Raw genomic sequence first — 27670 nt, 5'->3', positions numbered from 1 at the left:
CACTCATAAAATGCATCAGAATGTCCCCATAGATGTAGCCAGCTCATCACCTGCTTAGAGGGAAGTTTAAGTAAAAAAAAAAAAAAGTATTTTGTAGGCCCGCCTTCCCATGTGCATTTGGAAGACATTTTTTGCTATTTGAACACATCCATCCATTCAAAAGACTTTTGCATTCATTCAAGAGACTTTTTGTAACCATGCCAGGGTGAAAGAACTACAAGCCCCAGTAGTCCATTGTGCTGTCCACCATCTTGGTTCATTCGCCCGGCGTAGTGGCACGTTTCGTGTGTGTGTATGGTGTGTAAGGAACCGTATGCTGCAGGAAGCTTGAGTAATAGAACAAACGTGGTTCGCCAGTTTTAGAGAAAACACATTTCAGAGCAATGGCTGAACCGGTCACTGAGATGTGCGATCAGCTAATTAAAGCTGTTTACGTTATGATGGACCCAGAGTCAAGCCAACGATACCGTCTGGAGGCCCTGAAGGTAACGCTAGCTTCCAAAATGATGATAGCGTTAGCCTGGTATCAGTCAGTTTGTTGTATACGAATGAACATTGCTTGCATTACTTAACTGTCTTAAACTATCTGAAGTGGCCTCAAGCCATTCCAATACCATTTGAATCATTGCATTGCATCGCACTACGACGAACATGCCACATTGAGGGTTGTTTTTGCTGCCTGTTTTGGCCATTCATTCTAGCCCACGTTAGCTTTTTGCATAAACCAATAGAGTGATCATGCAGTGGTTTCTTAGTGAAAGATTGAAAGAGTAGAATGCAACGGGAGAGATTAGTGATAACGGAAAATAGCAACAATGTTGCACATAAACAAATGTCTCTCGCATTTGCACGATACGTTACATTCTATCACTGTATGCAGGCAAGTGAACTGTGCAAGGTGTTTTGGTGAAATGGACCAGACCTTATGCAAATGCTTAGAACTATCTACACGTGATGCCGAGATGCAAACTGCCTATCCAAACTGCATCCATGACGAACATCATTGACACCGTGTACTCTTTCTACAGTTCTGTGAGGAATTTAAAGAGAAGTGCCCATTTTGCGTCCAGTGTGGCCTCCAGCTGTCAGACCAAGCACAGAATCCGGTCATAAGGCATTTTGGTCTTCAGGTTCTGGAGCATGCCATCAAGTAAGTGTGTGTGTGTGTGTGTGTGTGTGTGTGTGTGTGTGTGTGTGTTACACAAGATGATTCATTCTAAAAATGCATTCCGCTCTTTTAACATTGTGTTTGTATTTGTGCCTGCAAATTTAGGTTTAGATGGAACGGTATGTCACAAGAAGAAAAGGTTACTCTTAAAAACTGTGCCATGGATCTCTTATCAAAGGTGAGCTACAATTCATGTATTCATTCAGGTATGCCTTCATGTATTCATAATATGTCAGCTCTGTTGAATTACTGTTGTCTCCTTTTAGGGAACACGTCCTATTCTAGAGGAGGAAAGTCACATTAAGGATGCCTTGTCTCGCATAGTTGTGGAAATGATCAAGAGAGAATGGCCTCAGAACTGGCCACGCATGCTGGAAGAAATGGACGCGCTTACAACTATGGGAGTAAGAACGCTTGATTCGTCTGCCTGCCTACATATTACATTATGTGTACCTAAGGTCAACCCTGTGGTTTTCTAGATTCCCCTTCTCCGTTTGGTTTTATGGACCACATGTGAACAAAATGAAAAAAATATGTTTGATTTACATAAATAGTAGTGTGTGGGTGGTAGGCACACAAATTCCTGCACAAATAATGGTCTTGACAACTATCTTTCTTCATGTGGCAGTGTTGTGACTCTTGTAATGTTGCGTTTTGTCCTTTCAGAACACCCAAGCAGAGCTGGTGATGCTGATTCTGCTACGACTAGCCGAGGACGTCATCACTTTTCAGACGCTGCCCACACAGAGGCGGCGTGACATCCAGCAAACACTCACACAGAACATGAGCAGCATCTTCGGATTCCTGCTGACTGTTCTACAGCACAGTGTGGACAACTACCGTAAACTGGTTAGTAATACAGTACTGTCCCCCAAATATTATGGAACGGAAAGGCAAATTCCCTTGTTGTTTACTGAAGACTTCAGTGTTTAAGCCAAAAGGTGAGTTTGAGGGGGCAAAATATTTACCTGGCCAAATCAATGACTTGACCATAATGCATAAGTAAGAACAAGTGAAATACAATTAAATATGCATTTCACCTCCTAAAGAAGAGGGTGATGGGAGAAATAACACAGAAACAAACAAGAACCTAAAGAAGCTACAGTAAAAGCCTGCAGTAGCATCACAAATGAAGAATTACAACATTTGGTGATGTCAATGGGTAGCAGGCTTGAGGAAGTTATTCCAAACAAGGGTTGTGCCTCCAAATTTTCCATTCAATGGCTGTGTCTCAAATGTGAGCACTATGCACTGTGCCCTCGCTGGAAGTGACGGCTGAGCATGGCATTAGCTCGCCAAAATATGAGTTGGCTACTATTTAAAATGCACAGCGTCTGGTGCTTGTATTTCCATGTCCTTCACACCAAAGGACAACAATCACACATATAATACTTTGGTTGGCATGAAAACGTTGGTGTCCCATCAACATTACTTACAGAATTAGGAGGCTGTTGACCAAACTCTTCTACTGAACTGAATGCCACATTCCCTTCGTGTCATTGTCAACATGGCCGCCGTTTAGTGTGTGCAGTGTCCATCATTCAAGCACTGCATTTTTCCGCCATTTCAGTGCACTGGCTCAACTGAAATTTTCAGCATGAGTGCCCTAGGCACTGAAAAACAGTGCCCGAAGTGCACAAGTGCAGCATTTGAGACACGGCCTATTTCTATACAGATGATCGGTTCCAATTCTTTCTCTCACCTTTAAAATGCTGTGGTGTGATGTACTGTACATCTAGATGTAAATGCCAGGTTTGAAAGGCTGGCACATCTAGATATAATTACCAGTAAATAGAAGCTGCCACTGAACTTCTGTCTCAAACCCAAATGTCTTCAGTGGACAACCAAACCCCAGGGAATTTGGCTTTCTGTTCCAATACTCTCAGAGCAGACTGAATATATTTGTAAGTTGTTGCATTCATTCGTTGACTTATGTGTCAAATTTAGCATGCAAAGTTAGCATAGGTGGTGTTTCATCATCATTTTCATGTTTTTCTCCCTCAGAAAGCTGTTGTTGGTGAGGAGGCCAAGGTAATTCATATTTGCTGGTGATGTAAGATGAGTTTAAGAAATGGCATCATTATTATTAATTCTTTTGTATGTTTGTACATGAATATCAATGAAGGGCAATCTGAATTAATTCAATTCATCCTTCTTATCATCATCCCCATGTATGTAGGCTAAGGCTCACTGTCGAGTGGGCGTGGCAACTCTGAACACCTTGGCGGGCTACATTGACTGGGTGCCGCTGCAGCACATCACCAATGGCAACTGCCGTCTGCTGGAGGTGCTGTGCCTGCTGCTGGGGGAGCCGGAGCTGCAGCTTGAGGCGGCCGAGTGTTTGCTCATTGCCATCAGTAGAAAGGTCCGCTACAAGCTATTTACCAACACTATTCTTGCAGTCAGCCATTGTGTGTGTGTGTGGGTGGGCGGGGTTGCTTATATCTTCAAAGCAACTAGATTTGTGAAGCTGCAAGAATGAGTGTGGTCATTTTGTGCAAAGCTGTGGTAATTTTATATGCATTTTGCATTTGCATTGACTAAATGTTAGAAACTAGAGTGTTGATGGGTCTCCTTCATGAATGTGTGAGTGTTTTTGTTTTGTTTTTTGCTTTTCTGTTGAAATAATCAGAAGGCGCAGAACTTCCATTAATCATACTCAGTCCTTGCCAAAAAAAGTAATTTCCAACTCCCTCAATACATATGGTGATTTTGAATGACCAACATTACTTCTCCATGGGTTAATTTCCAACCTTTCACTTAATATGTGAAGATAGCAGAAGATAGCACTAGCAGTGGAACCGTTGTGGAACACCGCTACAGCTAGGTAGCCAGGACAACAGGTGTTGTCTATCACAGCAGCAGATTAGAGTCTTGTTGAAAAGTCGCTTTAGCAGTGAAAAGTCTTGTTGCCATTGACAGCGGTCTGTTATAGACCAACCCGTCCGTTATCGAAAAATAACAGACGTGCGAACGTTGGGGAGCCCCGTTGAAATGAATGGAGCATTCGACCGATGACGCCACAACCATATAATAAACATGTATAATGTTGGTTAATCGCAACACACAGTCAAAACAATATTAACACAAATGTTGTTGCATTTTCCGCACATTTCCTCCTCCCTCCACATGATATTTAGCGATATATACATGGGTTCTACATTTTTGTTTTCTCCTGGCTGTGCGACCCTATCTGCGCACAACTCAACCTCTGTCTTGCCCCTCCTCACAACATCTTGTTTATAAACACGGTGAACCTATGCGTTGTGCTGTCCCTCTGTAGGTGTTGTCTAGGTCAGGATTGAGGGACTGCTGTAAGGGAGGGTGGTGTAGGCTAATTGATGTTGTTGATACTCATGCCACAGGGGAAACTGGAGGAGAGAAAGCCCTTCATGCTACTGTTTGACGACATCGCCATTCACTACATCCTCTCAGCAGCACAGTAAGGAACCCTTTCATTTTTCAGTTCAGTCTGAAAACATACACTACCGTTCAAAAGTTTGGGGTCACCTTCATTTTTCCAGTTATTTGTTTGCAACTCAAGTCGCAAACATCTTTTAAATAGCTTGAAATGGAATAATGGAAAGTACTGAATAGCCACATGTGAAAAAAGGTTTGATTACACATAAAATTGGTTAAAATGGACAGAAGACTGAAATATAACCAAGCTTTTTCACCCATTTATTACATAGAAATACGTGTTCTAGACCATTTTTCTACAGACATTTCTTTGGTTTATCAGAGAATGCATGGAACTACTGGAAAGCTCAGTGTATGCCCTTTCCAATGGTAGGTGTATGACATTTGTTGGGTTGCCACCTCGTCCGGAAATTCAAGTCAAAGTAGCTGCATGGTTTTCTAGTCATCAGAATGCACCTACTTATGAATGCACGATTCATTGTCTCAGCGATGGTTTAGTGTGCAAGCCAGTGCCATACATCGTTGGAAAGTGTAGATCATTGGTTCTCAACTGGAACAGTCTTGGGACCCACCATTTTCCTCTCTCATTCGGCCGCGACCCAATTTTTTTAGCGTTCAATTCCATTCAATGCAATTCTCAAAATGTAACCAAGACTCGAATGACTGCTTGCACGCTATCTATCTCGCATAAACATTCAGATTGTATCTATGACAACAGATGACACGGAGTTCACTAGCCTATCAAAATAAAAGTTGTAAATTGTTGCCGGAAAAGTTGGATTTTTTTTTTTACAATTAGTTTTTTTTACACCAAGGCTCCGCGACCCACCCATGACCCTTCCGCGACCCACTTTTGGGTCGCGACCCACCAGTTGAGAAACACTGCTGTAGATTCTCCTCTTTCAAATGATGTGTATATCATCCGGCATTGTATGGATTGACAAGAGCAGACATCAACTTTTGCATGCATGGGGCTCATAGAGCTCATGGGCAATTCTGGACCTCATCTCATACCGGGAATGAATCTGTAGAACCGCAACTGGCTATTATTAATGCCAAAGGAGTCTACACTTTGATTAGTACACCAGACTAGACACTACCTTAGTAAAGGTACACTTTGATTAGTCAAAAGTTAGTGATACATTTTGGTCTATTCTATGCATTGTCTATACAAGTAAATCCACTCAACAGTTACTTTTTCCAATATCAGATTGCTTATTTGTTGCATGCATTAATTTCAGAGAACAATAACTCTATACACTGATTTTATACCAGAACTGAAATTGAAAAGGAATAAGCTTAACTGTCAGAAAGAAGTATTGTGGGAGGAAAGTGTGGTGACCCCAAACTTTTGACCGGTAGTGCATTTATGTCAAGTTGTTGTGCATATTGATATAAAATGACACATCATGTCTTTTCAGGTCTGCAGATGGCGCAGCAATTGGCAATCATTGCACTAAGTGAGTCACAGTAAATTAAATGCAATACATTTTATTGTTATCGTTGTGGAGTGCAAATATTTGCATGAGAAGAGTATCTTTCTAATGTTAACTTATTGCCTATTAAACTTAAAGGGACACTTCACCCATTTGCATTAGGCTTTCCATTGCTAGACACCCAGTCATACTTTTGAATGGTCGTGCAACACTCTCAATTCCCCCTGACACAGGAGAAATCCATCTCTTTACACTTCCTCCTACAATGATGTAAAAATTGTCATTTTGCGTCATTGTAGTAGGAAGTGTAAGAGAGGTGGATTTCTGTTGAGACTACAAGCCTTTTTCCCACCCTTTCAACCCCGCCCATAGGGAGTTGGACCTAATGCGCTAACAGACCTATCACAGATCAGTGTGCCAGTGCTTTTGAAATCACTGGCATTGAGGCTCCAGTAAGTCACTGGCAGAGCTGCGTGGGTGTGGCCTGTGGAACTTGAGCATTGCAATGCATTATGGGGATCGTTGTCACAAATCCATATGCACTAAAAAGCCGTTTTCTGCCTTTTCTCGGCGAAGAATGCACCAAATTAGACATTTATGCTACTATTCTACTACATATATGACCCACTTTCAATACATACAGTGCCCTCCATAATTATTGGCACCCCTGGTTGAGATGTGTTAAAAGCCTTAAAATAAATTCAGTGTTTATTGCAGAAGAATACTGTCACACTGAAAATTGTAGAAAAATGTAGCCTTCAACTCGAATGAATTGTAAGAAAATCAAAAAATCCCTGACTAAAAAATAATTATTTTTCATTAAATCACCTGTTCCACAATTATTGGCACCCTTAACAATTCCCAGGAAATAAATATAATTGAAGCATTTCTGTCATTTCTACAGTAGTTTACAAAGTTTACCAGAGTATGTAGGAACATTTAATTAGTAATTCATCACTTCCTGTTTCCCTGGGGTATAAATATGACGTGACACCGAGGCCATTTCTCTTATCCACTCTTAAACATGGGAAAGACAAAGGAACACAGCATACAAGTGAGGCAGATGTGCGTCGACCTTCACAGGTCAGGCAGAGGCTACAAGAAGATTGCCACTCAACTGCAGCTGCCCATATCCACTGTGAGAGGAATAATTAAGAAGTTCAAAACAACTGGAACAGTGGTAAACAAGCCTGGACGAGGACCCAAGTTTATTTTGCCACCACGCACAGTGAGGAGGATGGTAAGAGAAATCAAAAGATCTCCAAAGCTCACTGTTACAGAATTACAACAAATGGTAGCATCCTGGGGTCACAAAGTCTCCAAATCAACCATCAGGCGCTGTCTACACGCCAACAAGCTGTTTGGGAGGCATGCACAGAGAAAACCTTTCCTCACTCACAATCATAAACGCAAGCGTCTGGAGTTCGCCAAGCGGTATTGGGGCTTCAACTGGGACCGTGTGCTTTGGTCAGATGAGACCAAGATTGAGCTTTTTGGCAACAAACACTCTAAGTGGGTCTGGCGTACCACGAAAGATGCGCATGCTGAAAAGCACCTCATACCCACTGTGAAGTATGGGGGTGGGTCAGTGATGCTGTGGGGCTGTTTCGCTTCCAAAGGCCCTGGGAACCTTGTTAGGGTGCATGGCATCATGAATGCTTTAAAATACCAGGACATTTTAAATCAAAATCTGTTGCCCTCTGCCCGAAAGCTGAAGCTGGGTCGTCACTGGGTCTTTCAGCAAGACAATGACCCTAAACATATGGCAAAATCTACACAGAAATGGTTCACCAGACACAAAATCAAGCTCCTCCCATGGCCATCTCAGTCCCCTGACCTCAACCCCATTGAGAACCTGTGGGGTGAGCTGAAGAGGAGAGTACAGAGGAGAGGACCCAGGTCTCTGGATGATTTAGAGAGATTCTGCAAACAGGAATGGCTGAAGATCCCTCTTTCTGTCTTTTCCCATCTTGTGAAACATTATAGGAGAAGATTAGGTGCTGTTTTGTTGGCAAAAGGGGTTTGTACAAAATATTAACACCAGGGGTGCTAATAATTGTGACACACATTATTTGATGTCAAATAATTATTTCTTTATATGGGATTTTTTCCCCACTGAATAAATGCACTTGTATTGAAGGTTGGATTTTTCTCTTTTTTTCCATTAAGGTCCCATATTATTGAGAAAAAAAATAAAATAATTGGAAGCTAAAAAACACATCTCAACCAGGGGTGCCAATAATTATGGAGGGCACTGTATTCATGTCTCCACCGGTGGAATGACCCTTTAACCATTTGTACGTTGTGCGGGATGGGGAACAATGGCAAGATGGAGGGTCTCTGTTTTGCATGTTGGTGAGCCTGGCTTTACCATCCTTTCATATACTCATTAGCCTCATACGACTTTGTTGCTGTCGACCAACATGGACGAAGCACGTGAGCGAGAACTTGTCACAATGTGGGTGGTATTAAATACAGCGCATTTAAAGTCGGCCACAAATATGAACGAGACGATGAGCTCGTACCAGTTTGCTCTACTAACACACCACGTGTGAGGAGTGGGGGGACAGGCAGTGAGGAGGAGCTGAAGCGGGGACCTGCGCAAACGTCTGTAGGGGTGTGAGACAAGACTCGTATACACACGTGAGTGAGTTGTTGACCAACCAGTTCATGGGCGCGTGACCTCGGAGGCGGTCTGCAGGAGAGCGTGGAAGGGGATAAGCAACTGCAGAGCTTGCAAGATCTGACTGCAGTCGCATTCATCCCGCGATAGTTTGACACCATGTGACATGTCACCTCGTCGACGCAACATCACCGAAATTTTTAAGTTTGACAGGAAATCTAACCGTCATGCAACTTTTTGAGCCAGAATGCATTGCTGTCTAAATGCGCATGTAGCCGTTGCAGTATCTCGAATAAGCTTATTGACATCGCACAGAGGATCTGGAGCTGCCAAATTGAGAAACGTTTAGTGGAGAGAGGGGAGAACTCTATTGAAATGTCCATAATGCATCCTGTTTCACCCAGTTGCTGACATTTGTTCATGATATTGAAAGACAACCACTGGTGAGAGGGGTGAAGTTTGTTGATGTTCGAAATGTGCGCCTCCTTCCCTCCTCCCTTTTCCGTTGGCTGATTATCCGTTTTTCGGGTAACAAGATCAAACTCATATTAGAAGACTCTCTGAACAAATGAAACTAGTACGAAAGGGTGGTAAAGCCTATGTGCATTCAGAAATGATCAATAAGATAACAAAACAAAATGTGCTTTTTGGATCATAGTCGTCAATTCAGTATTATGAAATATTACTTGATGCTTATATTTCTTTGGTCATTTGCCATACAGAACGAATGAGGCCCCTGGTCTGGTGGAGAGGCACTACACGTTCTTGAAGAGGCTGTGCCAGGTGCTGTGTGCCATTGGGAATCAGCTCTGTACACTTGTGGTAAGTAACGACGTCCCATATTGTGCAGTTACAAGCGAAGTGTTTACATTTTCTTTAAGTTAATTTCTGTATTTTGTATTACTGGTACCTTTTTATGTTCGTTCATTATGTGTAGTTGATCTACGGTGTATAATAGATGAGGGGAAATCGTGTGTCGCAGTGAATCTTACTAATTAAATGAAGTATTACCTTCTCGTATTAAAGGGGTATGCCACTATTTTGGGGCTTAATACAGTTAAAATCGTTGGCTGGGGTTTATAAAGGTAGTGAAGTGTCTTATTTTTTATGTTAAGCGTTGTCTTGCTTTAAGACAAGTTAAAAGAGGGTGTACACGTATGTAGCTAAGCTAGTGAAAGTCAATGGATCACTGTAGCATGTAGCATGAGCCGCGTTAAGTTGAAGCCGTTTTTTTCTTTCTCGTAATGACCGACCAAACCATTTGTGCACTGTGGGTGGGGGATGCGGGGGTTCTTGATCCTTTTTTAAGGGCAGGAAAGGCAAAATATCGGCATAATTTATTTAATTCAAATATAGCGCATTCTCCCTCTCTCAAAAAACAACTTATTTTGAAATTAAATAGAACCATTAATCACAAACTTAATGAGGGCCCAGTTCTGGGCCCCCCTTATCCCAGGGCCCGGGACAAAAAGCCCGGTTGTCCCCCCCTGTCAGCGGGCCTGGCTTAGCGACATATTCCCTCTTTTAACTTCTCTTAAAGCAAGACAACGCTTAACATGAAAAATAAGACACTTTATCACCTTTATAAACCCTGGCCAAAGATTTTAACTGTATTAAGCCCCAAAATAGTGACATACCCCTTTAAAGGCAGAGTATGTAGGAGTAGGTATTGCGGTCATGCTGTTCATCTCAATAATGCTGCCCATTGCCAATCTTCTCATTCATGAATATTTAGTAATAATTCATATTTACGGCTCTGACCAAAGTACAGTATGTGTCTAGCAGCTAAAGATGCCTATTATTGGACATTTAAAGGGAGAACATGAAGATCCACCTTATGTATGAAGTGTCATTTACTCAGTAATACCGGTAATTACTAAGTAGGATGGAAATGCTCATGAGAAATTAAACATTGTGAATGGTAAAACTACAAAAAATTGCATACTCTACCTTAAGGTATGCATGCATACATGTATTTTTTATGTTCCTTAGGGTTCTGCTGTAGAAGTCGAAGTACCACGAAATCTGAACAAGTACCTGGAAGCCTTTCTCGCCTTCACTACCCATCCCAGTCAGGTGATATTTTTTGCATCTGTTCCGTTATACAACATACACCTTTGAATGCTACACTGTTTTTGAGGTTTTGGTGGTAGATTGCCAGAAATCTAGACCATTTTGGACGTTTGTAGAACCAAAGAATAGTTTGTATTAGACCTACGGACTCAATCCATATCTCATTAAAGGTGTGAGGTTCTCAGCTGTCCATAGGGGGCAGCTTTATTTTAATAACCTCATAATGTTAAAGAAAATGAAAAGAATGCCGCACACTCTGCTCCATGTTTTAATGGTGAAGTGACGTTTCGGCCGTCTGGCCTTCTTCAGACTTCAAACTTCCGGCCGAAACGTCACTTCACCATTAAAACATGGAGCAGAGTGTGCGGCATTCTTTTCATTTTCTTTAACATTTATATGCTCAGGAAGCCAGCACCTCAAGAAAGACTTTATTGGTGTGCGATACCTCTTTTTTTCTGAAATAACCTCATAATGACCATGGAAGATAGTCCATGTGAATGCCTGCCTCACAGAACACTATTTATTTTGTTTGAAAAGTTAATACATTTTGTACCACTGTTCTAAAGCCATATTTTCTCCTTCTACCACAGTTTTTGAAATCATCTACCCAAGTCACGTGGGGAACTTTCTTTAGGCACGAGGTCCTATCAAAGGATATTGTTGTCGTCCAGGTGGCAATTAGGTATTTGAAGGAGACCAGGACAAACCTTGTCAAGGTAGTAACATGCGAATTGTGTACAATGTTTGCTGTGCTTGTTTAATTTCGAATAAAGGCATCGTTTTCACATAGTATGTAGATATTTTTCAAAACAGATTTCTATGCGTTTGTTTTTAGTCGTTAGTAATCATTTTGGCAAAAATCTCCATTGATCCATCAACACAAATCTGAATTGAATATTGAATCTCTCACCAACTATGTCAGGACTTCCTGTGCTTTTCTTGTTTACATACAGTATTGAGGTCAGTGGAGAGTTGCTCAGAGCCCACTAGTGTATTGTGACTCTCCAAGAAAGAACTAAGGACAATCATAATCCTTCCTGTGATAGATAGCGTATTTCATTGTAGGGTCTATCTGTCTTAATGCCTGTTACTTCAGATCTAGCAAAACAAGTAAAACAATTTTGTGCGACAACTGGTCACAACCGGTCAACAAAAACTACCTATGAGTTCATACAAAGTTTGAAATTAAAATGGTGCCCCAAATGTTTGCATCTTGTATATTATTATTTTACAATATAATAGTATATAAATCCACTCTACGAATTTTGGTGTGGAGGAATACACTCCCATGGCTACATATTATAGGGAAACAATTTTTGGCAATGTGATATTTTCTGATGAAATTACAGCAGTAGTGTATATGAGATCCTTGGAGTGTCCCAAGTTTTGCATACTACTGTATCTCCTTCATTTCCTCAAACCATGTCCAACCTCTGTATTCTGACAGACAGGGTTCCCTTCCAAAAACGACAGCCCCAGCTGTGAGTACTCCAGAGGAGACTTTGACAGCGACGAGGATTTCAACATCTTCTTTAACTGTAAGGTTAAAATCATTGTATATTATTGTATACACACAATAAGTATGAGATTGTTTTGCACTTTTTTCCTCTCATTACATTATGCATTTGTAGCGTTCAGAGCTCAGCAGGGTGAAGTGGTACGCTTGGCCTGCCGAACTGTTCCTGAGGAGGCCTTCCAGATCGCCAGTGAATGGCTGCAGTACCAGCTCATCACTCCCATCGACACTGGAAATGCAACATGTGAGTGATTCCAAAGTTTTCACACAAACAAAGTTGGCCATCTTGAAAGTGTTGGCCTATAAACGTTTATCTGTCATAAAAGCTGATGTAATAGTTAGAACACCATATTTGGCACATCCGTCCACACATTTGTACATTGATTAGCTCTGTTTAAAAAAAAATAACCATGTAATTTTGTTTTTCTCCCCAGCCAAATTAGGGGAAGGCCTTTGCTCCGTTCTCTCACCTTCCGCATTGCAGTGGGATGCCATGACCTTCTACACTGAGAGTGTGGTCGGTCAGCTCATCAAAGTTGGGGAGAAAGAGGTGCAAATTTTATCTTTTACTCCATGTGAAGTTGGTACACTTGAATATTCATGCGCACAGCTTGCTGCTCTATTGGAATTAAAGGAGAAAAACGGACATTGGGCCCTTGATTTCACATTATTACATCATGTTCTAGTGACCCATGGTAGTTTTGTGTCATTTGGAGCCCTCCCGAAGATATTCGGCTTTGTCATGGAATGATTATGCATTATTAGACTAGGGTCATTCTATGTCAATGCACACAATTCAGTAGAATCTCCCTAGGTGATCGTTGTTGATTTGCCTTATTTTTGTACAGGTACTTTGTAAAGGTATGTTTGTATGCATAATTTACAAGTAGATTTGGACACCTCTTGCGTTAGTTTGGAGACTGAAAGGACTGAGAGGACCCTTTCAAATGAACAGGCCACCGTACTTCCATAATGAAATGTGGTGTCCTCAATTGAGACAAGCTGATCCATGAGCTTTTTGCATTCTTCCAGTCAGTCAGACATGCCGCTACTCCTGTTAGTATGTAGCGAGGCTCAGTATGGCTGCTGGTATTTTTGGGAGCTGAAGTTACATGCGACCAAACTCTTCCACGTTTTCCCTGTTTGCATACGAACTGTAATGAAAGGCGTAATAACACCTGGTATGCGCTTCAGGATTGCATTGATTCCTTCACTATACAGTCAAAAACCCAATCCAATTTGTGTAGGTGAAGTCTAGATTAATTCCACACACCTAATTTCTGAAAGTCCATATGCTCCAACTTTTATCAAAAAAACATTCTACCTTCTAACATTCACATACAGTGCCTATAAAAAGTCTACACACCCCTGTTCAAATGAGCAGTTCCAGCTGAAGAAAAACAGCAGCCACAAAACTAACGCGAACAACACGTTTCGCCCAATGCGTCCCAGTGCTTAAAGAGTGCACCTGAGGACGCACTGGGCAAAACGCGTTGTTCGCTCAAAACAATGAAGAGAAAAAAAGTATCCAGTGTGCTGTGTTAAATGAACTTCTCATGTTGACCCTGTGAAATAACTTGCTTTGGATAAAAGTGGCAGTCAAGGGTAATTTAATTTAATTGGACTTCATCCGTGAAGGATTCACTGCATACTGTGAGAACTACTAAATGATCTACCTCTGCCATCTCTCTCCTCCTGAAGAGACTTTCTCTTGAGAAAGGCATTGAGCTGCTGCAAATGGTTCTCTCCTACGAGACTCGGGACCCCCTGATCCTCTCCTGCATCCTCACCAACATCTCCACGCTCTTCCCATTCGCCACACACCAGCCACAGCTCCTGCCGCAGGTTCTCACTAGGGTATGTATTTGTAGGTCTTAGATAAAATGGAATACATATTCAATCATTTTTTTTTTAATGATTTTTAAATTTAAATACGTAATTTATTAGTACAAAAACATTGCTGATTATGTCATGTTATGATCCTTTTGCACTTTCTAATCTCCAATAAATGAGGGATTATTCGTGTTTTATCGGTAATCTGATTCATATTCTCATTCTGCAGCTGTTTGCAGCCATTACATTTGAGGTGGTGGAAGAGAACAAGGTGAGATGCACTTGCGATTTGGTGACTTCTGGGAGCATTTAGTTTGACATACAGTACATTATGACTTTCCTAGTACATATGGTTATTATTTCTAATGTTGTCATCTCGTTGCTGAGGTAGGACTGATGTAATTATAATGTTGATTACACAATTACCCCAAAACTCTTTAGGCACCCCGCACAAAAGCTGTCAAGAATGTCAGGAGACATGCCTGCTCGGCCATCGTCAAGATATGCCGCGACTACCCAGAGTTTGTCCTGGTAAATGACAACGTTTTTTTTCAGCTTTGGTTTACTACAAAGCATCATATGCATTTGTTGTAGCATTATAGCACAGCCTTCTAGCAAGTCTTCTTGTAAGTTTGAAGTCACTTGAATCTGAGCAGTCAGAAGAACTTGCGGTCAGTTACAACTGATTGAAAACATGGCTACTTTGTAATTTGCAACCTTTGGTGTGATGACTGAGTGATCTTTTCTTGATGTGTTTATATCCAGCCCTCGTTCAACACACTCTACACGCACGTCAAGAAGCTGTTCTCTAACGAGATGCTCTTGACCCAAATGGAGAAGTGTGCTCTGATGGAGGCCCTGGTGCTCATCAGCAACCAGTTCAAGGACTACAATAAGCAGGAGGCCTTCCTCCAGGAGCTCCTCGCTCCAGTCACCACCCACTGGCTGTCAGAGGAGATCAGAAGGTCTGTAAAATCAATGTACAGTAGTACTCTATAATGCATCACAGACGTGAGTACAGCCCCCACATTTCTGCAGATTTGTTAGTATATCTTGACATTGATTTGCAGGTGCTGAATCTGTGATTTTATGTCCATTGTGATGCGAAGTAAAATGTAATCTAAACTGAGGGGTAATCGTCACATCATGGCCTTCTCGAACAACATCATTGTGTGGCCTCACCAATGTGCTTTTGGACGAATGGTAAAAAAAGTAATATAAACACACTCCTCAACCCTGTGAACAGCCTTCACAAATGAAGCTGTAATAGTTGCAAAAGGTGGTTCAATATTATATTGAACTCTGTGGGTTTGGAATGGGATGGCAGTTAAGTTCATATACGCATCTAGGCATGTGAAAGAATACTTTTGGCAATATATTGTACTTATAAATCTGCGGAAATGTGAGATGTGTACTCACTTCTGTAATACACTGTATGTGTGATATCTGTGTCATTCATCTGCATTCGTCTTGCATGCAGTGTGTACAATGCTCACAATACACATGCAATCAAACACTCAGGAAGGAAAACAACTGGTAGTTGATGCCAGAAATATACTGTGAGAGGTGCAAAGAGGAAGCCCAAAACATCAGTAAGTCACGTAAAAGAAAAATGGGCCATATAGACCCATTTACTGTTTGTAAACAGATGTGACGTAATTTGGCTGCGTGCGCATCATTAGAGCTTAATCGACCGTGCACCGTTCATTTGTACAGAATTTTTTTTTTCCGAAATAAGAAAACGGATGGTCACGATGACTTCAGATATGCAGTGGGTACCACAGTCAAGGGCATTCCTGATTATGTCCTCAGTCCAGTCAGTAGTTTAATGTCTAGTAACAACAATCATCTCCTATGTTTCTGGAATGCCCTCTTCCCTCTCGAAATAGCATAAGAAGTGTACTCTTCGGAATCTCTATTTTTTTTATCAATGTACACGCATCAGGACGGCAGGTCTTCTCTCTTTAGGATCTGCTAGGGGGGTAAATCGGAGGCTTTGTGGCGATTTGATTCGATTCGATATCGAGTTCTTAGGCTAGCGATTCGATTATTTTTGATACTTTAGAATGCTCCTTGATTCAAATCAAAACAAAACAAAACAAAAGCTGAAATGTCTACATACTTTTCATTTGGGGAACATCATTATTACACTCACTATTATCGTTATTACTGTAAGGCAAGGCAAGGCAAGTTTATTTGTATAGCGCATTTCATACACAGGTGCAACTCAATGTGCTTCACAAAATTAACAAATGCAAAAAGAAAGGAAATAAAGAAGAAAGAAGGAAATAAATTAGTCAAAGAACAGTTAAGATTCAAGATTCTTTTAATGGTCCCAAAGGAAATTTGAAATTTAAAACATTAAGATAATACATAAGGTAAAATAATAATAATAATAAAATGAAAAATAAAGTAAACATAAAAATAAAAAAATAAGAGTGATATATAATTTAAGCTCTGTATGAGTAAAATAAAATGCCTCACAAAATGAGTGAAAAAATAACGAAAATTGATTAATAAAGATTAATCGATTCTCTTGTAGATGAATCTATTAATTGAATCGTGGGCTGTAGGATCGATGCATCGATACAAAACTATTATTATTTACACCCCTAGGGTCTGCACTGTCTGTGTGTGTGTGTGTGTGTGTGTGTGTTCACAGCCAGTTTTACATACAGCCTCCCCACTCCCTAGTTTACCCATGCCTGCAATTCACCTAGGGGCCGCTGTCGAGAGAGCGCGGCCATTAATTCTGAATGGAGTCTGCACTCCTCCTTTGGCGCCCCTGGAGTGCAGTACCACTTAGAAAAGTGGAGTCTCTTAAAACTACTACTCTTATACTACTCTAATACTCTTAAAACCTTTCTGGTGTGTTGAGTCAATGATGCGCACGCATTCAGTGTGATGTGAATTCTGAACGGGTCAATTGAAATTTGTAGAGAGGATTCAGAGAGGTTCTGGGACACACTTTTATAGACTCATTAGTCTTTCAATGTGGCCTTCAGATTCTTACTGCTGATGAGTGGGTTAGATTAAATAAAACAAATTGAACATACAGTCCCCTTCAAAATGTGTAGTATTGCATCTGTCATTTTGCTCTCAGCATTTTCTTTGAGCAATAGATTTGGGCTTTTTCAATAGGATTTTGAGCTACTTCAACAAATAAATGTCCCTTGCTGTTCCAAATCTTTTGGAGGGGACTGTATGTTTACCCTTGTTATAAATGCTTTAATGTGGATTCCCTCCCCATCTGTATAACCGCCATAAACCTCCATGTAAATGACCTTTTCCCAGTGTGCTGTGGGACCCAGCTAGTTTCCTGACCCACATCGGTGCCGATCAAGTGGTGAATGACCCCTGCACAGAAGATCAGTTTGGCATCAATCGCTCACGAGTAAGTAAGCGCCTCTACAGTAGAGTAGTGGTAGAGTAAAGTCATTGATCTAGAAGGAAATTAGCGTCTTAAAGCATTGTTTGTTAGTTGTTGAAAATGGTGACAGTTGAAAATATTATTTTGCCATGGCAAACCTAACTCTACTACTTCAACTGGATTTTATGATGTAGTGCAGAGAATATGCACCCAAAATACCAGCTAAAAAATGTCAAACACCCGGTGAATGTAATACCAATATTTTTTTTTCACCCTCCTTTTCCTGGTCTTTCAGATCAGTTTCTGCATCTACACATTCATGGGTGTGGTGAAGCGTGCTCGATGGCCATCTGATCCACAAGAAGCGTTCTCAGGTGGTTTTGTGACTGGCCAGACGGTCACTGGAGTCATCTACAGGAATCCCTGTTCCACTCAGGTCTTGGCCATCTTACCCAACCTGCTAGGCCTCATCAGGTGAGGCCTCTGACTCCACTCACATGCTGAATTGTGCCCCCATGCTTTACTCTATTGACTTGGACTCACTGTAGTAGTTGTGTATTAGCATTAATGTATGTTCTCTGTCTTTTTAGGACTCTAAACAGTTTGTTCTCGCCAGAAAACGTGGCTCGCCTCAGTGAGACCTTTGCCAGAGTCCATGAGGTGATGGATTCAGAAAAGAATTTAATACTTGGTAAGAGCATTTTTCACTACTGCCACTAACATTAGATCACACGTTTTAAACTGCTAGAAATGTTGGGGTTTTTTTAGGTCTAAATTATTGTTGGCTGTAAATGAATTGAATTGACTTTCATTTACTTTGGTACAGACTAAGTGTTGGTCACACGAGAGTATTTGGAGTTTTATTGCATGCATACAATTACTAAAAGAAAAACACACAGTGAAATTAGTTGTCCACCTTTACTGTGTGTGTGTGGGCCATGTATGATACAGCATGAGATTTCGAATGGTTAAGTATCTGTTCTCAAGACAAAACTATGTATCTACAAGTATTAGGCCATGGATGCCCTGTCAAGTTGTGGAATAGCCTGTATGACTTCATCCCAACCCATAGGACACACCATTTGCCTACAGTGCTAGCCTTACCTAAACACATTGCTTTTGTGCAGGTGTGCCAACACCAGTGTTGGATGTCTATGACTCGCCAGTGTATAAGACCTCCCTGGAACGCATGCAAGGCTTCCTTTGTACTCTTTATGACAACTGGTGAGTTTCTACTGCTTTTTTGTATTATTTGAATGTGTTTCTCTGGTGTTGTGTATTTACCATAATGTTTTAGAATACATTTGGGAATGGCCCAGGTCACACTTGGGACCTCATAGGTGTGCCCCAACATCACTGTCGTATGCTATCCTGACTGCAGTTTACTTGGATGCATGGAGCATTCTGGTTTCAAAAGGAATTATGTATTTGTTTGGTTTTAAACAAGTTCCGTTTACATTTAACAAACAGCATTATGCAATTGAAATTTTCCTGGAACACGACCAAATTTGGGATAAATGACTTGAGCGCAAACCAAATGCTTTCACCATTTCATTTCAAATATGAAATATAAATTTTCCTTGTATGTAACTGTGTTCGTTACTGTTGTTGTTTTCCAGTTTCCATGTGCTGGGCAACTTGGGTCCCTCTCTTGTTCAGGACTTCTACACGATTGATGGTCTTTCCAATCGCATCATCCAGTCTGTTCTCACCAATCTGGAAAATGTTCCTGACTTCAGGCTACGACCCTTACTCCATATCCTTTAAATGACAAATGGGTTCACCTTAGCTGGTCAACAGCTTGTGTAACGGAGGCTAACTAGCACAGAGTTGGCGTGGAACGTTGGTAAACCTCCCTCCGATAGCTTCATACAGTCTTGTGCCGTTGGGCCGAGAGACTAGTCTCTTGGCCCAGCGGTATCGTACTGTGTCTCCCATTGCCGAACCGTTGTAGTTGACGAGGTCGCACGTTCGATCCCCGAGGGGGGTGAACTGGTGCAAGATGACCTCCGTCACAGTGGTGCCGCTGACCCGGGATGGGAGTGAGGTTTAAGGGGGAGAGTGTAACGGAGGCTAACTAGCACAGAGTTGGCGTGGAACGTTGGTAAACCTCCCTCCGATAGCTTCATACAGTCTCGTGCCGTTGGGCCGAGAGACTAGTCTCTTGGCCCAGCGGTATCGTACTGTGTCTCCCATTGCCGAACCGTTGTAGTTGACGAGGTCGCATGTTCGATCCCCGAGGGGGGTGAACAGGTGCAGGATGACCTCCGTCACACTTATTATTTTTGTAAATTCTGAATTACTATGCCCTTGTGTCTGGAATTTGAAGTTACATGTGAGGTTGTAGTTACTGTCAAAGATGAGTTTCGATCATAATCAATAATACATTTATTACAGGAAGATCAGACAAATGTGGACGTAGTACCATGGAGAAAACATTGGCTTGCTACTGTGTTCTCTATGCTCTGCTGTTGTATTGATGGTTTCCTGTATTATTTTTATGCCATGTTGTGCTTAATCTATGTTAATCTATAATATAATATAATATAATAAAAATGTGAATCTATAATATATTCCGTAGCTCTTCAATATTGGATCATATGTAATTGATTTGTTACATTTGTTGGGAGCTTTGATTGCTGTGTTTCCAATGTTATTGTTTTCCTTAACGTCGCTCCTCACGTGTTCTCATGAAGCAGCTGGTGACGTCGTGTCCACCTGAGTACTATGAGAGTCTGCTTTGCCCCCTGCTCGGGCCCCTCTTTGCATACATGTTACAGGTGAGCAGTCATTCATGTGCAAAGGATCCATAGCGCCAAATCTGTTGCCTTAGGATATAGCTCTTTCATAATTGATGTCAGTTGTAATTGGAAATTGACTGATAAAAATTATAAAGACAGGACAATGAAAATGAACTATATTATGTGTGTTTTTTTTTTTTTTACAATGTCAGTATATCTATACAGGGGTTGGACAAAATAACTGAATTGAGCCAAACTGTGCTCTTACCCTCCTAATTGAACCTTCACACTTTACTTTACTGGTGCAATATGCAATTAATGAAGATTGACCAACAAGCTGGTACCCTCGAGCCATGAAACTTCTCACACTAAAATGACGGTTGTTATTTTGTCCAACCACTTTCCAAATCAGTTGAAATTCTGTATCTTTATTGTATCTGTATCTAAGTAGATTGTTACCCTTGTGGAGATGGTTTAGAGAAAACCAAGTTCAGAGTGTGTGATAATATGGAAATGGTGGATTATTATTTTTTCTTTCCGCTTCCAGAGGCTTACCTTAAGATGGCAGATCATAAACCAACGAACGAATAATGCGTAAGTGTCCCTAATCTGCAATTGTCTATGGGTTAAGCATAAAGTGTCATGTAATGTTGGAAATATATGTTTAATCAACTGAAGAAGGAGCTGGACCTCTCTTATTGCCTAACCTAAAAAAACCATTCACTTGTGTGTCCAGTGGGCTCCAATTATTTAAAAGACTTGTTTTATTTTAGTTTTCTATTGTGTTTTTTTATGCCTCTCATACTGTACTCCAATGATACTTGTGAAGTTGTGTTGTCATTTTGAATGACTAATGGTTCACGATGAAGAATTGTCCTGTAAAGACTCTCTTACAATGAATGTGAAAAAGTTTCATTTTTATGTATGGTGTTTCCAGTGAGACAGAGGAGGAGAGTGTGATCTTGGAGGAGACGCAGGTAACTCAGGAGATGCTGGAGGAGCAGCTGGTGCGCATTGTGACCAAAGAGCTCCTGGATCTGATCAGTAAGTCACATAGTAATATCTACTGAACACTGAACTTGGCAAAGCCATTAATACTATCTATTACTAATAATGTTTTCATCTTCATGTTTACCAGTTACTGCATGCATATCGAGGAAAGCAGCTGAGCCTGTAAGCAAAGAGGAGAGTGCAGATAATGACGGTAAGCAGCATTGACATCGCTGTGCATTTTCTGTGCGTCTGAAGTGTGTTAACCCATTGATGCCTGAAGCATCTGCAAAAAACGCCTGCTGAATGCCTGAGCCCTTGTTGGGAAAGTTGCCCTCAGCCTATAAAAAAACTAAATATCTTAGCCTCTGATGCACATAAAAACATCAAATAAGTTGCATTTAAACCCCAAGAGCTTCATCTTGCATTAGAATGTGTTCATTCAACTGTAACATACCCATATTTTTATTTAAAAAAAAGCTAAAATCTCAAGAGCCTGAATGCAGCATATATGTGTCTCCAGGCATCAAAGGGTAAACAACACATAAGAAACAACACATACATCAGGCTAAAATGGGTTAAGCCATAGTTTATAACTTTGTGCTCCGGCGCACAGGGGAAGAGATGGCCATCTACTCATCCCAGGGCGTCCAGTTGAACTCGGCTAATGCACCAGAGGAGCTGACTGACCTTGGGAAGTGCTTGCTCAAGCACGAGGTAACCAAACCTTAACATCAACCATGGTGATCATTTCCATGTGTGTAGTATTATGTCGACCTAACAAAAGCATGTCTTTGCCTGACTTGCTGAATGTTCTCTTCACAGGATATTTACATAACTATTCTGACAATTGCCTTCACGTCCTTGTGTTGGAAAGACACAAGTATATGTGTGAAAAGTGCCACTACGGTTTGCTGGACCCTCCTCCGACAGGTTTGTTAAGATTCAATAATTCATTTTTAAAGATTTTCAAAAAGTAAAGACACTTAGTTGCCTCACACAGTGGAAGGCAAATGGTTTGTTTTTATGTGCCTCTGTTCAAAAGATATGGAATGCTAAACTGTGTTGTTTTTTTTTTTTTCAAAATTGCCTAAATGGAGATGAAGTATGCGAGAGATGAAGCAAAGATATTGCTTTATTGCAGTTGTACGTTTTCTGCAGTCACTGTGTAATAAAGGTTTAAAAGGTGTAGTGCTTGAATGGCTGACTGAGCTGGCTGCCTCCTCCCCCGGTGCCCCAGGTGACGGGAGGTAACCTGTTGCCGGATGCGGTGACCTGGGTCTACATGAGCGTGCTGAAGGGACTGCAGATCCACGGGCAGCATGAGGGATCCAACGCCACCCTCACACAGCTGGCATTGCTCATCTACGACAACCTGGTGAGACTTGTGGCTTATATTGAATGTCAAACAGGTCTCCAACTGGACGTTTCCCCACTCATCAAAATTGTAGTCAAACAAACTTTTCTCTGTTTATGAAATTGTAAAGTGAATATTTATCCGCTAATGATTTTTCTATGTGAGAAAATGCCAAACTGTACCTAGACCAAAACCCAACCCTAACTGGTCAGGGAATATTGTGTGTTCGTGAACAGCATCGTAACCGCAACTTAATTGTGCCCGAACAGAAAACCCATTCCTAACATTAATCTGTTGATAAAGAAATGATATGGCACTTTTAGGACTTCGGTCAAGAAACGCAAAACATAACATTCTGAATGCAGCGTCTTTGTTGAATAAGTTAGGAATTAAATTTGGCGAGCCGGTAATTTAAATTGGCTGTGATCAGAGGATACTTACCCAATTTATGATTTGAAACACTAACTATGCCCACATGAACAAAGCAGGAACATAATGCTACAAGCAAGCATAGTAACAAGGGCATTCAACAACGGATCTTATCACATGCAGCTCAGTTGTGTAACGCACAGCTCAATCGTAATACATAGCCAGGGGTGCACATAACTTTTTTAGGCCGTTACTCATATGCGCACCAGCAAATATGTTTTGGTACGCACCTCATCCGCGGTTAAAAAAAAAAAAAAAAGTCCACTGTCTGCAGGGTCGAAGGATAAAACATTCTCACCACGAACGTTGACATGCTGTTTGAAGGCTAATGCAACTGGTGAAAGGTAGCCTAATCAAATGTGTTGTTAGTTTGGTATTCTTTAAATCTTAATTAGCCTACATATGGTACATGTAATATTCAAGTTAAGTGTTTATTGTCTGGATTTCATCTATTTTTGCCGATTTCGCCGTCATGCCTGTTAACTGATGCACAGAAGGGGAATAACTTGTATGCGGTGTCCGTTTGGAATATGGTGGGAAAAACCTGACGAAATTAAGAAGTGGAGCTGGCCGGGAACTGCGTGCATTTAAGAAGCCACGCGCATGGATGCATGCTTTCAGTTTTTAACTTCTATGCATCGGAGTTGCCAATGAGAATGACGGCAGTGCGCGTCCATTCTGGGAGTTAACAGACGGCACAATTCCATAATGATGGAGGGAGGACGAGAGAGCCAGGAGCTCAACTCGGTCGCGCTCGCGCTGACTGTCGTTAGATTTACAGTTGATATGCGAGTGACATGTCTATTTTTAGGCATTCATGAGAAAACGGGACACATCTCGTCCCTTACCTGTTCAACACGGAACGCATGCGTTCACTACCACATACAGAACGATTCCGCATTTCAAGGGACTGGCACTACATTTCTGTCCGCTCATCATTATCAAGCCACGGCTTGGACCCACTTCTCAGAAAGTTTTGTTTTTTAAATCTCGGACTCAATTTTCTTTGCTGTTGACGAAACTCCAAAGAAACTGATTAGGCTACTGTTGTATGTTTCTTTTTGGACATGTTTGACCATTCACCAACATCAACAGTCTGTTGAGATAGTCAGTACGCAAGTGCGCCGTAGTGACCGAGGTGGCAGCACGCATTGCTAATTTTTGGTGCGCATGCGCACCTGCGTACCAGTTATGTGCACCCCTGTACATAGCGTACATACACGCTGGCGTGTGGAAAACCATTAGTGGACAAATAACCACGTTACTGTTTTGATGAGCAGAGAAATGTGGACTGCAGTGTACAAATACTTCAATGGAAAATTGTCCAGATACTGGGTAATGGTATAGGATGGCAACTAATGTCAAATTTTGCATATACCAAACATGAACTCACAACAAAGAATACATAGAGAATAAGTGCCGGTACAAAAGAAGCATTTGTGGATGATCTTTACCTGGATATTCCAGTAGATGGCTCCATAGACGAAGTGATGAAATTAATAAACCATCTGTTGAAGGTCTGTGTCTGGTTCAGGTTCAGTGTAAGAAGTCAGTAAACAGAGTTAAATGAAGCCATAATACATTATACACATCTATTTAGGTGGATTAGCCAAATACAATTTAAGGATCTATACTTTCTGTTCCCAATCCCAACCCCTACCAACACATCCCCAGTGTCAAAGTGGCAATATTGTTGTTCTCTGATATAGGCAAATTAAGCCCCCACGTTGCCACACTGTACGCATAGGCCCCATGTGTGGACACCACGTGTGCATTCATTTTTCACCAAGGTCTTGTATTAAGGAAGGTACTCATGGATTTTCACTCATGGATTGGCCATCACAGAGTCCAGACTGTAACACCACTGAGAATCTTTGGGATGTATGCATGTTGTATGTACTGGAGAAGGCCTTGCACAGCATTCAGATTCCACCATCACCAATACAAGAGCTTTGTGAAAAATGAATGCAACACTGGGTGGAAATAAATCTTGTTACACTGGAGGCACTTATCAAAAACAATGCCACAGCAAATGTGAGCCATAATCCAAGCTGAAGGTGTTCCAACAACATATTGAAGTGTGACCTTTTTGGGGTGCGACTTTTGTCCACTATGATTTTTGTTTAAATATCTAAAATTACTATTATGACAATTATGAAAATCACAACCATTATTTAGACCTGAGACCAGCGATATCTTACCTGCTATCAATTCACATCACACATTGAGTGAGTGAACTTTGCTTTAGCTTGTTTATAGCTTGTATAGTTTTGGTGGGTTTACCGTTAACCGACTTTTTCAATGACGATCGTAAACGCCTGCTATCCTCCACACACATTGACTCACAAATCTTATGTGGGAAACACTGATAACTTGCATCCTTTTTTCTTTTTCTTTTACAGAGACCACGCTATACAGAACTAAAGGGAGTGATGACTCAGATCCCCAACATCCAGCAGGATGCCTTGGACCAGTTCGACCACAAGATCCTCAACCCAGGCACCAACAAAGTTGCAGATAAGAAGAGGCGAGACCAGTTCAAGAAGCTCATTGCTGGCACTGTTGGGGTAGGTAAAAAAAAAAACACTCACAGAATGCAGAATGTGTAATAACTGTTCAGGAAGTAGAGGCCATTATCATGGAGTAATCCACAACAGCGATGCCAGAACTCAATGTGAAGTTTGAGGAGTTAGTTCCATGATCAAGACCACCTCACTGAACATTATTCGGCATACAAAAAGAGAAAAGGGAATGCTTCCCTGGGTCCTGTATCCAGTTAGTAAAAAAGATTGCCCATCAAAAAGAACTTGGGCGTCCAAACTTCCATGAAAAGATAAAAAACACTATTTGAGGCACTCCTTACTAAAGTTAAAAAGCCTTTATTGAATACTGGCTACATGCCTATGCGTTTCGACCCATTGTCTTCATCAGGGCATGCCAAACAATTGCAGGTGAAAGGTATATCAGGTAAGGAGGTAGAGCTAGGTCACATGACACAGAAAGCCCGCCCCTCCCAAACCACACAAGGTCAATACAAACAATCATTTATCAAAGTGTCTCCCACAACCAAAACAAATAATTAAAAACAGTCTTATTCATTTTCTCAATCCACCATCTTTTTCATCCCACAGTCCGATTCTTAAGTTCATTCAAAGCAAAAATAGACATTTACAAAAATGGAGAAAAGTCCACATCCTCATTGAGGCCCCAAAATGTTGTGGCAATAAATTTAACAATCCACCAAGTTTCCCTTTGGAGAAGCCGTTTCAATCTGTCCCCACCCCTTGTGTTTTTATTTATTGAATTTATTATTCGGCTTATTTCGCAACTGCCTGAAATTTGTAGGAGTCTTTAGTGCTACCACATTACTTACAGTAACATATGGAATCCACAGACTTTTTTGTTGGTCATGGCAGCAGTCATTTATTCAAAAACATTAACGTAGGGGGCACTGGGCCTCAGTGGGCTAGAGCACCATATCCCAACTCCACGGACCTGGGTTCGAGTCTGAGCCGAGATAATTTCCTCATCCTTCCTAATCTCTCTGTCTCCTAGTGGTTTCCTGTCACTGTTCTTGCAAAGAGGACATACCGTACACTGTCCAAGGAATATAAATATATAATTCTAAAGTTAAGAAATATCAGACCTTCAAGTGAAGTAGCTATTCATGTGTAACACTCAATCTAAGTGATGTGAATGTACCATTTCTTCCAGAAACCGTTGGGGCAGCAGTTTAAAAAGGAGGTGCACATTCGCAATCTGCCGTCTCTTTTCAAAGTGGCAAAAGCTGAGACACGAAGAGACCTGCTGGACAGCAATGAGACCAGCGGTCTGGTTGCACTCTTCGACCCACGCCAGGACAGTGTTTGAGGAACCAGCCCCAGGTATCACTTCCACAGCCACAGCCAAACTCCACAGACCGGACTGACCACCAAACCTTAGTCCTTCCCTGATGCTTTCAATGGTCACTTAGACCAGCACCTCCCAAATGTCCCTCCACCATCACTAGAACATTTTTTTGAGTAGTGTCCCACACGGTTTATTAAATGAAGACGACGCAAGGCTTGGATGAAGTCATATGGTCTTAAGAAGGAATCATGTCAATGTCATAGGTCCAAGATGAAATTGGTAATCATGTGAAAATTCTGGAAAGGTTGAACAAAAATTCTGCACTACATTCCCTTTGTTTCTTTACTGATGAAGATGTACCACTGATCTTATCCTTTCTTACTGATTGCAGCAAGTGCTGAGATTTTTGATGCACAGGTACCAATTTATGTAAAAAGAAGTGTTTATATTTTGTTTTTAATAAATGTAGATTTGAAGGTCATTGGTTATGTTTGGTTGTGTGTGATTGTGTTTGCTGCTGATTTACGGTTCTTGTTAACATGTTTTCCCAAAAACTGCTCCTATAGTAAGTTGAGTACAGGCATTTGCTTGTTTTTACTTTAGCAGATAAATTTACTATATGCATTACTATTTGTAACAGTAAAAGCAGCAAATCTCTAAAAAGAACCACTTGAATTATTTTTGGGCTTTCAAATGTTTTTGGTAAATGTATGCTGCACTGTCCACGCAGAGCAGAAATGATGTCACAATTTAAAAGCAACTGCTGTCAAAAGATGTAGAATACCAACCAGACTGAGATTTTTCATTTGATAAGGTTTAGTGACTGAAATGATGATCGAACAAGAAAGAGGCTGGTTGCTATAAA

At 41.1% G+C, this 27670-nt stretch overlaps 1 protein-coding gene across 1 annotated transcript; it reads left to right on the top strand.

Moving 5' to 3' along the window:
- Positions 1 to 272: 272 nt before the first annotated feature.
- LOC134441781 (exportin-5) lies at positions 273 to 27286 on the top strand. Its single transcript, XM_063192182.1, has 33 exons — positions 273 to 485; positions 1029 to 1150; positions 1274 to 1346; positions 1435 to 1572; positions 1835 to 2017; positions 3173 to 3199; positions 3348 to 3533; positions 4534 to 4610; positions 6010 to 6048; positions 9370 to 9469; positions 10640 to 10723; positions 11311 to 11436; positions 12168 to 12258; positions 12352 to 12480; positions 12671 to 12786; positions 13938 to 14093; positions 14299 to 14340; positions 14511 to 14600; positions 14835 to 15034; positions 17364 to 17463; positions 17735 to 17913; positions 18030 to 18130; positions 18567 to 18663; positions 19059 to 19195; positions 20122 to 20219; positions 20728 to 20774; positions 21118 to 21224; positions 21319 to 21384; positions 21787 to 21887; positions 21996 to 22103; positions 22411 to 22548; positions 25359 to 25523; positions 26671 to 27286. Exons 1-33 carry the CDS (start codon positions 384 to 386, stop codon positions 26824 to 26826), a joined length of 3681 nt encoding a protein of 1226 aa, XP_063048252.1. The 5' UTR covers positions 273 to 383; the 3' UTR covers positions 26827 to 27286.
- Positions 27287 to 27670: the final 384 nt, after the last annotated feature.

This window comes from Engraulis encrasicolus, chromosome 24 (assembly GCF_034702125.1).
Source record: "Engraulis encrasicolus isolate BLACKSEA-1 chromosome 24, IST_EnEncr_1.0, whole genome shotgun sequence".
Lineage (NCBI taxonomy): Eukaryota > Metazoa > Chordata > Actinopteri > Clupeiformes > Engraulidae > Engraulis > Engraulis encrasicolus.
Note: the sequence above shows the minus strand (reverse complement) of the source record. Positions and strands in the feature narration are given on the sequence as shown.

Bases quoted from the DNA above. Each gene is read 5' to 3' on its own strand.
- LOC134441781 (XM_063192182.1), top strand. From the start codon at position 384: ATGGCTGAACCGGTCACTGAGATGTGCGATCAGCTAATTAAAGCTGTT. The intron at 1,347-1,434 runs GTGAGCTACAAT...GTCTCCTTTTAG, and splicing joins CCATGGATCTCTTATCAAAG to GGAACACGTCCTATTCTAGA. The intron at 12,259-12,351 runs GTAAGGTTAAAA...ATGCATTTGTAG, and splicing joins TTTCAACATCTTCTTTAACT to CGTTCAGAGCTCAGCAGGGT.